The following is an 11,985-nucleotide window of genomic DNA, read 5'->3' as shown; positions in this document are numbered from 1 at the left end:
CTTGGTAAAATTTTGTTTTTTTGCAGTGAACACATAACAGAAAGGTAGTGGAGTAAAAGTCGATTGAATCAACAAACCACAGCAACATGAAACGTGTACTGAAGTACATCCGAGCACTGAAGAAAATGTTCATTTTTTTCAACATCAACAACCTCAGACATTAAATATGGATTTTAAGGATGTCGTGTTCACACACACACACACACACACACACACAGTGTGAGTCACAGGTATCCTTCTTGGCAGAGACCCGGCTCATTGTGCGGCCCTGCGGCTCTGCTCTGATAAACACTTCATTTTGAAATCCTGAGGACACAGTAAATATTTGCCAAGGCCGTTATCAGGCCGCCTTATCTTGGCTTGAACTCCAGGCACCGCATGACTCCTGGGGCTTTTATTTTCTTAATGCCTTTGCTACCAACGATAACTGGGCAAGAATGGCCCCATAGAAGCAGAAAGAAGTGGAGGGGAAAAATAAAAATACATCTCTTCTTTCAAAGGCTCCTGGAAATCCAGGCACGGCAACAACAACATGGAGGGAAATGTAGGCCAGGCCTTTCAGCCGGTCTAGACGTGAGCGAATGAGGAGCAGCTCAGGTGACTGATAGCTGAAGCACATTTACAGCAGCAGAGTTAATCAGTTATGATGCGTTCATCCCTGACCTGGTTCACAGCGGGTCAAACATCATCTAGGGTCGTATAAATCTAATTGTCGTTGTCTGAACAGCTACGTGTTGATCATCAGTTCCCAGTCACCGCGCCTCGTCTTGTTTTACTGCTGCTGGCCTATTTTACTCCACAAACCAAAGCTGACCTTCACTCATAATTAAATTTTAGTACACCCCATTAAATCTGATGTTTCACATGATCAGGACAAACAACACAAATGTCTTCATTTTTTAAAGAAGACCAATTATACTTCACTTAACAGGTGAATATTGGTATAAAAACATGTTCATTACATTTTTTTTAATGAACACACAGTCATTCTTAGATAATGAGACTTCTCATTATCTCATTTCAGTTCCGTCTATGAGCTGTTTTAGGGCATCTTGTCACTTTAAATTCAAATAAGATGCTGCTTGCCACGCCCCCAACTCAACAAGTACACTCATGAAAATGGCTGCAAACAGATGCCCACGTATACAGCTGTACATCTTTGAAAAGCAGAAGTGGAGCCTCCTGCACAACTAAAATGAATGAAGCAAGTGGTTTCTGGATGGTAAGTCAACAATAAAACATACAGCCTTAAAATCAGCTGACCAAAGGTGCTGGAACTCAGCTTGGGTTGCTAGGTGACAAGCAGAACTCAGCTTGGGTTGCTTGGTAACGGGTTGGGCTTTAAAGTAAAAAAGAAGCTTAATGTGAAAAAACAATAATAATATTTTTTAAAAATTATATCATCAGACAGACTGAAATATGAACTTATGTGAATTTTTATTATAGAGATGAAAATAAAATAATATAATTACATAATAAACAAAATAATTTTTTAATTATTTTATTATTTTTTGAACATTAAACTTTTGAAGCTTTACAAAATNCTTGGTAAAATTTTGTTTTTTTGCAGTGAACACATAACAGAAAGGTAGTGGAGTAAAAGTCGATTGAATCAACAAACCACAGCAACATGAAACGTGTACTGAAGTACATCCGAGCACTGAAGAAAATGTTCATTTTTTTCAACATCAACAACCTCAGACATTAAATATGGATTTTAAGGATGTCGTGTTCACACACACACACACACACACACACACAGTGTGAGTCACAGGTATCCTTCTTGGCAGAGACCCGGCTCATTGTGCGGCCCTGCGGCTCTGCTCTGATAAACACTTCATTTTGAAATCCTGAGGACACAGTAAATATTTGCCAAGGCCGTTATCAGGCCGCCTTATCTTGGCGTGAACTCCAGGCACCGCATGACTCCTGGGGCTTTTATTTTCTTAATGCTTTTGCTACCAACGATAACTGGGCAAGAATGGCCCCATAGAAGCAGAAAGAAGTGGAGGGGAAAAATAAAAATACATCTCTTCTTTCAAAGGCTCCTGGAAATCCAGGCATGGCAACAACAACATGGAGGGAAATGTAGGCCAGGCCTTTCAGCCGGTCTAGACGTGAGCGAATGAGGAGCAGCTCAGGTGACTGATAGCTGAAGCACATTTACAGCAGCGGAGTTAATCAGTTATGAGTTGATGCGTTCATCCCTGACCTGGTTCACAGCGGGTCAAACATCATCTAGGGTCGTATAAATCTAATTGTCGTTGTCTGAACAGCTACGTGTTGATCATCAGTTCCCAGTCACCGCGCCTCGTCTTGTTTTACTGCTGCTGGCCTATTTTACTCCACAAACCAAAGCTGACCTTCACTCATAATTAAATTTTAGTACACCCCATTAAATCTGATGTTTCACATGATCAGGACAAACAACACAAATGTCTTCATTTTTTAAAGAAGACCAATTATACTTCACTTAACAGGTGAATATTGGTATAAAAACATGTTCATTACATTTTTTTTAATGAACACACAGTCATTCTTAGATAATGAGACTTCTCATTATCTCATTTCAGTTCCGTCTATGAGCTGTTTTAGGGCATCTTGTCACTTTAAATTCAAATAAGATGCTGCTTGCCACACCCCCAACTCAACAAGTACACTCATGAAAATGGCTGCAAACAGATGCCCACGTATACAGCTGTACATCTTTGAAAAGCAGAAGTGGAGCCTCCTGCACAACTAAAATGAATGAAGTAAGTGGTTTCTGGATGGTAAGTCAACAATGAAACATACAGCCTTAAAATCAGCTGACCAAAGGTGCTGGAACTCAGCTTGGGTTGCTTGGTAACGAGCAGAACTCAGCTTGGGTTGCTTGGTAACGAGCAGAACTCAGCTTGGGTTGCTTGGTAACGGGTTGGGCTTTAAAGTAAAAAAGAAGCTTAATGTGAAAAAACAATAATATTTTTTAAAAATTATATCATCAGACATACTGAAATATTAACTTATGTGGATTTTTTTATTATAGAGATGAAAATAAAATGATATAATTACATAATAAAATATTTTTTTATTATTTTATTATTTTTTTGAACATTAAACTTTTGAAGCTTTACAAAATCTGTGTGTCTGGTTTAGTTTTTTTTTTAAAGTTTGTTCTTCATTCAATGAAGTTTCTCACAGTGGAAAGAAAATATAGAAATTTTACTCAAATTTCTAGATTCTCTTCTAGAAATTTTACCAGTAGCCATACTTTTACTCAAGTAAAAGTAAAAAATGTAGTAAAAAAAACAACACTTTTTCCAAATAGTTACTCAAGTAAATGTGACTAGTTACAACCCATATCTGCTGTTTGGTTGGAATTTAAGTAGGAAAGTAACAGCCGAGATCAACAGGTTTATATTAACACAGCAACATCAGCAAAGAAGCAACTGGTCCTGAACCAGTCTCAGGAGGGCTGTGAGTCCATTTCTACGCTACAGGTTTAGAAATCTAAACAGTCGGAAAGATTATTCACCAGTGGAAAATATCTGAGACACTTGTTATCGTTCCCAGGAGGGAACGGTGGGACTCAAATATAACCAGGTCAGAGCATGACTCAGCAGAAAGGGCGTGGCCAAAGTTTGGCCTCTTTGGATGGAAATCAAACATTTATTATTTACTATTTATCAAGATAAATGTCTTACCATGATAAGATTTAGATGTATTGTTGTCACAATCAAATCCAGTTAATGATGTTTAATAAACACCTAAAGCTGCCTGTATTGTTTAGTTTTACTGTTTACTCCACCGTCTGTTCACTGAGATTATCAATAAATATCAATAAACTTTCAAATATGATTAAATAAAGCCGCTGTGTGCGTGTTAGTGATACAAATCACACCTCTTTATGTGACTGGAGTCCTAAAGAAGCATATTACAAGAGCATTATTTATGTTTGTATTGTGCAAGCAAAGCCTTAATAAGTTTTAAAAAAAATTATGTGCTAACACTTTAAATTTCATAACAGCAAACGTCTCATAAATTGTGAAGCACGGTGGTGGAGGGTTAATGACTGGGGCTGCTTTTGAGCACAATTGGATGGGAACAACTAAAAATTTGGTCTGCTTTCCACAACATTTAGCTGACTTTCTCAGAAAGATTTCAGAGCAAAATTCTGTCAACATAGTTGCCATTCTGTGGCAGAAAAACACAAAAAAAATGTTAATAAAATGCCGTCTTACTGCACTTCTCTTATTAATTTATTTTGATTAGTCATTGGTTAATTAACTGTCACTATAAATCAGAAATCCCAGGACAACGCTATGATTTAATAGGACATATTGCCACAAAAAGCTCAAGTCTAATCAAGTCCTCTGCTTTCCTAATGGGATCCAGTTCAGGCCAAAATATCTTTGGCCCACCGTAGCTTTTTATGTTGGCCTCCAAATTACATCAAAAAGTCCCTCCAGTTCTTCACAAACCAACAAATCCCCACTTTTTTCTGATTTTACAGTAAATCTCAAATTGGTCATAAACACTGGGTTAGATACAGTGAGTAATACAAAGTCACATTTAACATCACACATTAGCACACATATAAAAATTTCTTACAGGTATTACTAAATTAGCACCACAAAATCTGATTTTGCTTGCAAGAAAAACACAAAAACAATCAATACATCCTGGAAGAAGCGACGAGTGCAAAAAGATAAAGCCGACCCAGAGAGAGGAAAAGCAGAATATAAGTGGTTTAAAGTTATTTTACATCTGTTGATCAGTTTATTTCCCCTTTGCTATGGCACACTGCAGCCACTGTAATTTTTTAATTTTTAAACCTTCAATAAATGACAAAAACTGAATTAACTGTCTCGTTTGTTTGTAGGATGTGGCGATAATCATAACAATCAACAAATACGATGAAGTATGAGCAAAACAAGAAATTTGTTTAGTCCTTTGTTGCATCTGGACAGAATCTGTGAATAAGGAAGTTGTGTTCGGTGTCTTCTTCAGAGGTTTTGTGCCGATTCCTTTAGTAATTCTTGGTACAGCGCCACCACAGGCGAGGAGGGGAACAGGTTTTACAATTACTTTGGATCATTTGATAGTGCAGTGTGGAAGCAAACCACAGGAGCTGAGAATGTGACAAATGTAGCAATTTTGGTCCCCAATCAAACCAAGTCTACCGGACTATCAGGTGTGAAAGCAGCCTGAAGCATGGTAGTGGAGGGGTGATGATCTGGGCTTGTCTAGTGGTGACAGAATCTGGGTTGATGACCCAGATCTACAGCAGACATACAGTCATAAATTCAAAGCTCAGCTTCAAAGGTTGTGGTGGGATGTTAGAGCTTTGCATAAAAAACCAAGCAGCGGTCTTCCCAGCGTTGCACAAGACTGATGAAGTGGAACAGAAACCAAAAACCGAGAGTTATAGGCATATTACTATAATTTACATACAGGAAATTTTGCAGATGCGCAGAATACATGAGGGCAAATAGACGGTTCTTTTACATGCCATCCAAAACCATCAAAGGTATCTAAAACCTGTCCTGGAGATCGACTTCGTTCATCTCTGAATCAAATATCTGAAAGTCATTCAGCTCAGCAGAGGCTCAGTAACGAGTCACTGATCTGATTCAGCTGTGTTGGACAAAGAACACATCTGAAAGTTTCAGTATAGTAGATCTTGAAGTCTAGACTTTTGCATTCCTGACTTAACTAAAACTGAAAAACCCATTTATTTCAGGAACTTGATCACAGATTGAGACATTATGTAACATTATTTAGCCTAATTACACACAGATGGATGTTTGAACACCTTTACTTCTGTTAATTATGATGATTTTCCACTTACAGGTGATGAAAACGTGACATTTAAAATTAGAATATTACATCAGACCAATACAAAACTGTTTTTAAAAGTATGTTCAACACTTGTTATTTTCAAAAAGTTATTTTAATCTGACAAACGAGACTCGTCAGAGCAGATATTCTTATTTATCAATATGACTGTTAGCAGGGCTGGATAAAGAAGGAAAAAGGCCCCCTGGGCTGGAACCATTTGGTGCCCTATCCAAAAAAACAAACAAATAAATAAAAAATAAGGATTTTACTCATGTAAATTACAGTACACATCAGCTCCAATTTGGTCCCATAAAGATGTACTATAACTTCTTCAAACATGAGGATTGTTTACATTGAATATTAAAACAACACATGAGTTTTATGTAAGATTGTAAGACATGCAGTCATTACAAAAACACCGTAAATATTTTACGTTTTGATTCAGGAATGCCTCTGTTTATCCATGAAGACTGGAAGGCTGCTTAGACTGGGGTGTCAAACAAAAGGCCAGCGGGCCAAATTCAGCCCACCATAGCATTTTATAGGAACCTCTATACTCTAAAGAGACACATAAATAAAGCCTTCAAGAAAACAGTTGTGTTTGTAAATATTTTATCAATCAAATCAAAGCAGTTTCCATCTGTATTCTACCAAAACCATCAATGTGAATAAAAGTAAAATGTTAACTTTGCGAAGGACTTATCAAATAAATATATTTATTCATATGTTAACAGTTTAATGGGTAGTTTTATCAATACATTTTGAGCACATTAAGATTTAACTGATCTCAAAAGCTAAAGATCGTTTTGTTTTCATATCCTGACTTAAAACAGGTTTAGCATTTACTGTGATAATTTTACTTTGTAAGTATTTTTAATTTATTGTTGTGATAAATTTCAACTAATGATGTTTAAAACCCCACAAAACTGTCGTTGCTGTCAGGATCAATGACAGGATCAATAAATACCAATAAATGTAAAAATACAGTTAGAGACACAAACCAAGAAACACATTACAAAGGGGAACGTTTTCAAGAGTAGCATTTGTGTTTGTGGGACTATAATTGCTGTGACACACAGACATAACTTTTTATCACAATAATACTGCAAAATATCACAATAAAACATTAAGTGTTTTAAATAGGGTGCTGTTTTTAGTTGAGGGTCTAAACACACAAAACAAATCACAAGCCAACTTTTCCAAAATGATTTTTATTGGGAGAACTACAAAAAACAAACAAAAAAACAAACAAATGTACAGTACAAAGTTAACAGTCTCACACTCAATTTGTAGTGAACTGACTCCCCAAAAAGAAACATCACAACTCTCGTTGTCTTTTTGTCCGTTTTTGTTACATTCAAAAAGCTTTACTTCTAATAAAGTAGTCAAAAGTACATAGTGCGCATCCCCCTGTACCTACTATGTACAAACCAAAATGTGTTCGTCCACTTCCCTCTGCAGCAAAACTCTCAAGACTAGATTTTCAATATATATTTTCATAAAAAGAAAGAGGAATCGGGACTCGGAGAAAAGTTACGGTTGCTTCTGTCAGAGAGGCTGAGTGGTGACAACCTGAAAAGTTGCAGAATCCAACACTACATTCAGCTCAACGTGTATATAAAAAAATATGCCATGTAGGAAAAATACTTTATTTGGTTATTTTTAAGGCATGTAGAAAGATGGTGAACCCCATAGGCACTACACAATAATAATACTGGGGCAAAAAGGGATTGCTACATTCTTTAGCACGCGGCTGGAATCACAGTGTGACCTCGTGCAAAAACAGGAGAGAAAAATAAAACAACAAATACTTTTTGGTTAATTTATTGACTTGGGTTCTTTGTCACTGACGTCTAAACTAGATCAACAAAAAGAAGAAGAAAAAATGTTTGGACGGTCTGTACAACCTCTGTTTATACATTCTACAGAACATCTAAAGTATGGGGGAGAAAAATAAAAGACCTTCGACAGCACTGACAGCCTCAGGAGCAAAAACAGCAATCACACAAACTTTGTTTTAATAAACGTAAACAAGGAAACAAAATTAATGAAATAAATATCACATACGTTCTCTTAAATTAAGATTTTTTTTACTCAATAAAAATAACCAAGTGAAGTTACAAAACGAAAAAAAAGGAGAAAAACAATATATATATTACTGTGAAAAGAACATACACTCCACTTTATGCAGATTAATAATGGCGATCATAATTTAAACATAAAAGAATATAGATCTATTGCTTCATCATACTTGATAAATACGGTATGGACACAAATTACCAATGTAGCCTATACTTTTTTTCACAAGATAATAAATAAGTTAAATAGTCCATAGCAAGTTATGCACCGCTATGCAAATCACTCCAAAAAAAAAATAGCTAAAAAAATATAGATATATATTCAACCATCAGCAGTGATTTCCCCAAACAAGCCCAACTCAAGAGTGCTTTTTAACCAAGCAACAAATTACTGCTGACTAACCAAACCAACCACTGGGTGGCGCTAGAAGAAGGCAGATCTGGAATGGAAGTTGAAGCAAAAACAAAAGAAAGAGAAGAAAAGTGTTACTTTAAGTTAAGGCATATTCTTGGCAGGATGGGAGGAAATCTGAAACCGCTTAAAGTTTTTTTTTTTTCTTGTCAAGTCATGTTACACTCATCTAATCCCAGGAAAAGTGTGGCTTGCCTGATAGAGCGATAAGAGAGAGAGGAGAGAGGGAGGGCTGCCAGGAGCCCCATGGGCAAGGCACTGATGGAATGCCTTCTGTTTGCTATCTAAGTTTTAATACAGCTATAATACAAACAAGAACAAAACACTATTACACTAATGCCTGGTCAAGGATACTTGAAACTGAAGCTTAACTGATCCTCATGGGACTAGAGATGCACCGATCAGACACCATGCAGATCGGAACCAGACGATTTTTCCTTGTGATCAGAAAGGCGAAATACTGGGGGGGAAAAAAAAAATCTATTTTTTAATTATTTTTTTTTACCCCCTAATAACACCCAATGCTTTCATTCCATACAGGAAATGCATCAACAAGCATGTCATTAGAAAGGTTTGGGATACATCCTTTGAAAACTTCTATCAGCAAGGAACCCGCAGAAAGTTTTTACTTCTCAGTAGGGAGAAAAACAAAAACAGTATCGGTAGATCAGACCACAAGGAAAAACAAAACAAAATAAAAAATCGGTATCTGTATTGGCCTAATCGGTGCATTTCTAGTGGAAACTGGTCTCTTGTCCCCCCTCCAGGGAGGTTTGGGCAGGGTTTGCACCCTGCAGCTGGTGGGAAGAAAAATAAATCAGAAAAAGTCTTGCTTAAAGACACGTCAAAGGAGGTGACGAGGAGCCAAACTTTTGATATCCTCTGCTTAAAGGAAAGTCTCAGTCTCCAGCACCTCCCGACTCCTCAAACCAACCATAATCCAAAAAAAAATTTAAAAAAATTACTTAGTCATCTGAAATCGACAGCCTGCTGAAGATTGGCAAACGCCTTCCAGCGTCAAGGATCGGGGACTCGGAGCCGCTGAGGCTCCCGGAAGAGCTGAGGGACCCGCTCGCATAGCTCTCCCGGTCTGAGAGGGAGTCCGGCGGGCTGGGCGGGGGCTCGAACACCGGCGACTCGCTGAGGCGGCGCAGCGCCTGGAGGCTCACGCTGCTCGGCGCGTTCCCGTAGAAGCTGCCGCCAACGCCGCCGGAGTGGTTGTTGGCGTAGCCGGCCGGGGAGTGCACGGCCAGCGGGGCCAGCAAGGCTTTCAGGTCCTGCCCGGGGAAGGAGAAGGCGCTGTTGATGCACGGCATGGAGCTGGGCGACAGCACGTCGTCGTAGAAGCTGGAGGCGGAGGTGCAAGACGACGCGGAGGTCGGGGGCGGCGGGGTCCGGGATGTGGGGCTGTCGAGCAGCGGCGATTCGAGTCCGTGGTGGGTGGAGAAACCGGAGAAGCTGAGGCTGTGGTGGAGCTTTGGTCGGAGCTGCTGCGGCTGCTGCTGCGGGCTGTAGCCGCGGGGCTCCGCCGCCTGCACGTTGGCGTTGGCCGGCGGGGCGGGCCGCCGCTCGTCCGCGTTGTGGATGAAGTGACACCGGGGACCGTAGGGGCAGAAGCCGATGGTGTGGAAAGTGCGACACGGCTCCGTTTTGTACTTCGGGTGGCGCGTCAGGCTCCGCAGCTCGTGGTAGCCGTGGGCGAACTGACACTTCTCCCCGTATTTGCACGACCCGTTCTCCTCGAAGGGCCGGCACAGCTCGGTTTTGTATCGGGTGGAGTTGATCTGCGAGGCGGGCTTCTGCTGCAGCACGCCCCGGTCTCCGGTCTCGCTGTAGGCGCGGTCGCGGAACTTGTTCTCCTTGTTCATGAGGGCCGTGGCGCCGCCGCCAACCGGGGAGTTCTCCTTCATGCAGCTGCTGTACGAGCCCAGAGAGTACTTGTTGCCGTTGCTCATTGCCTCCAAGTTGCTGGTGGAGTTTCTCCGGAAAAATCCCGGCGTGAAGGAGCCGGCGACCGGAGCGCCCACCGCCTTCTTATCCAGCATGCTGTTGATGTGGAGGGCGTTCATGTTCATGCTTTTCTCCTGCTGGGGACAAGAAATTATAAGTATTTCTGCGCAACCGGCGCAACAAGTTGCATAAAAACGCCTTTAAAGTTGTTTTTACCTTGTAAAGCATGTCCATGTCGTAGAAAGTGGACAGGACCGTCGCTGACATGTCTCTTCCCCAAATCTGCTGCCGCACTCCGTCTTTCATGGAGGACCGAGCGGGATCCTTCACTGCGACGAGGTGGTGTTGTTTGTGCCACGACTGGAGCTTAGTTGGAAAGTTTTGGTTGTGGAAAAGTTTTTAAAAGTTGCCCAAAACGCTTTATTTTATTATTATTGTTATAACTGAATTTGAAGTCCGGAGGAAATAATAAAAAAATAGAAGAGGTTAGTATTGTGGAGCTGTGAAGTTGTGGCTGTTGTCTCCTCCTCTCTAGAACCAGAGTGCTTCGCTGTGGAGCAAACAGCGTATAAATGCAACGCTGTGGCCGGGGAGGGGCGGGCCGAGTTCGGGCAAACTTCTTCCCCTCTCCGGTTGGCTGGCTGCTCGGTCACCGCCTTGAAATCCAACCCTGGCCCACACTCCCTCCTTCCACTCCACACACCCCTGAAAACCTCTGGAAGTGGGTTAAAAACTCTTGCTGATACAAAATTTGGTTAATCAAAGGCGACACCAAAGGGGGCTCAAAGGGGGCTGGGGCTCCGACTTTTAATTTGTGATTTAATCAGAGTTGGGTATATTTACTACTCAATTACATTTACTTGAGTAACACTTATTAATGTGCTTTTATGAGTATTTTTACTATACTGTACTTTTTGTACTCTTACTTGAGTAAAATTTTAGTATTTTCTGCCCACTGAGTGAAAAACAAAACAAACATGTTATAACCAAAAACTCACCAGACACAGGCACACACCTGCAGTTATGTCTGTTTCATAAGGTATTTTTTATTGAAAGAAAGTGATTTGTAAATTTTTTTGTTTTGCCACTTATATAAATTATTGTCATTTTGGTTGTCAAAATACCAAAATTTCCACTTAACTTTATATTTTTGTCCATCTGATTAAATTAAATTATTGATAATTTAATCAGTTACTGAGTACTTGAGTAGACCTTTTACCAAATACTTTTTTACTCTTACTTGGACGGGTAATTTTTACTTTTATTTTAGTAAAATATGTTGTAGTGCTCTATTCAGAAGTGAATAATACAATATTTGGGTACTCTATTCACTTCTGATGATTTACTAGAGGAAAGGACAAGTCTGTTAGTAACATTTATTTATTTTAGAGCTACTACCCAGAATATTTAAAAAAAAAATAGTCAAACTCACTGTAGACATAGTTTGCCACCTACAAAACACAATAGCATAGTCTGTTTTTTCAATGTTACTGTAATTCCTGATTTAATCAAGACACAATCTACTCTTTCCAAAAAATAAGCTTCACACCTCAGGTGACATCACAAAGGGTATGGAGTACCAGCTTTCCATGTCATCTTGACAAGTTTGGGATTTGACTCCACAGAGAAAAATATTTTTAAAAAGTATGATTTAGCTCTTCTCTAGATTAATATATGCCTTACTTTGAGTTTCAAAATCTACAGTAAATAGTGAAAAATAAAGTG

At 39.6% G+C, this 11,985-nt stretch overlaps 1 protein-coding gene across 2 annotated transcripts; it reads right to left on the bottom strand.

Annotated features, from left to right (window-relative positions):
- Positions 1-8,412: 8,412 nt before the first annotated feature.
- Positions 8,413-11,014, bottom strand: LOC103154914 (zinc finger protein 36, C3H1 type-like 2). 2 transcript variants are annotated; one of them, XM_007576378.2, is made up of 2 exons: positions 10,477-11,014; positions 8,413-10,397 (listed from the first exon to the last, which is right to left on the bottom strand). In XM_007576378.2, exons 1-2 carry the CDS (start codon positions 10,564-10,566, stop codon positions 9,276-9,278), a joined length of 1,212 nt encoding a protein of 403 aa, XP_007576440.1. In that variant the 5' UTR covers positions 10,567-11,014; the 3' UTR covers positions 8,413-9,275. The 2 variants fall into 2 exon arrangements, with proteins under 2 accessions (XP_007576440.1, XP_007576441.1); XM_007576379.2 differs by having other exon boundaries at positions 8,413-10,394.
- Between the last annotated feature and the right edge of the window lie 971 nt (positions 11,015-11,985).

The sequence above is a fragment of the Poecilia formosa genome, unplaced genomic scaffold, assembly GCF_000485575.1.
Source record: "Poecilia formosa unplaced genomic scaffold, Poecilia_formosa-5.1.2 Scaffold406, whole genome shotgun sequence".
Taxonomy (NCBI): Eukaryota; Metazoa; Chordata; class Actinopteri; order Cyprinodontiformes; family Poeciliidae; genus Poecilia; species Poecilia formosa.
The sequence above is the reverse complement of the archived record's forward strand: the minus strand, read 5'-3'. Positions and strand labels throughout refer to the sequence as shown.

Coding starts and splice junctions, on each gene's coding strand:
- LOC103154914 (XM_007576378.2), bottom strand. CDS start 10,566: ATGAAAGACGGAGTGCGGCAGCAGATTTGGGGAAGAGACATGTCAGCG. Junction 10,398..10,476: donor ACATGGACATGCTTTACAAG/GTAAAAACAACT, acceptor TCTTGTCCCCAG/CAGGAGAAAAGCATGAACAT.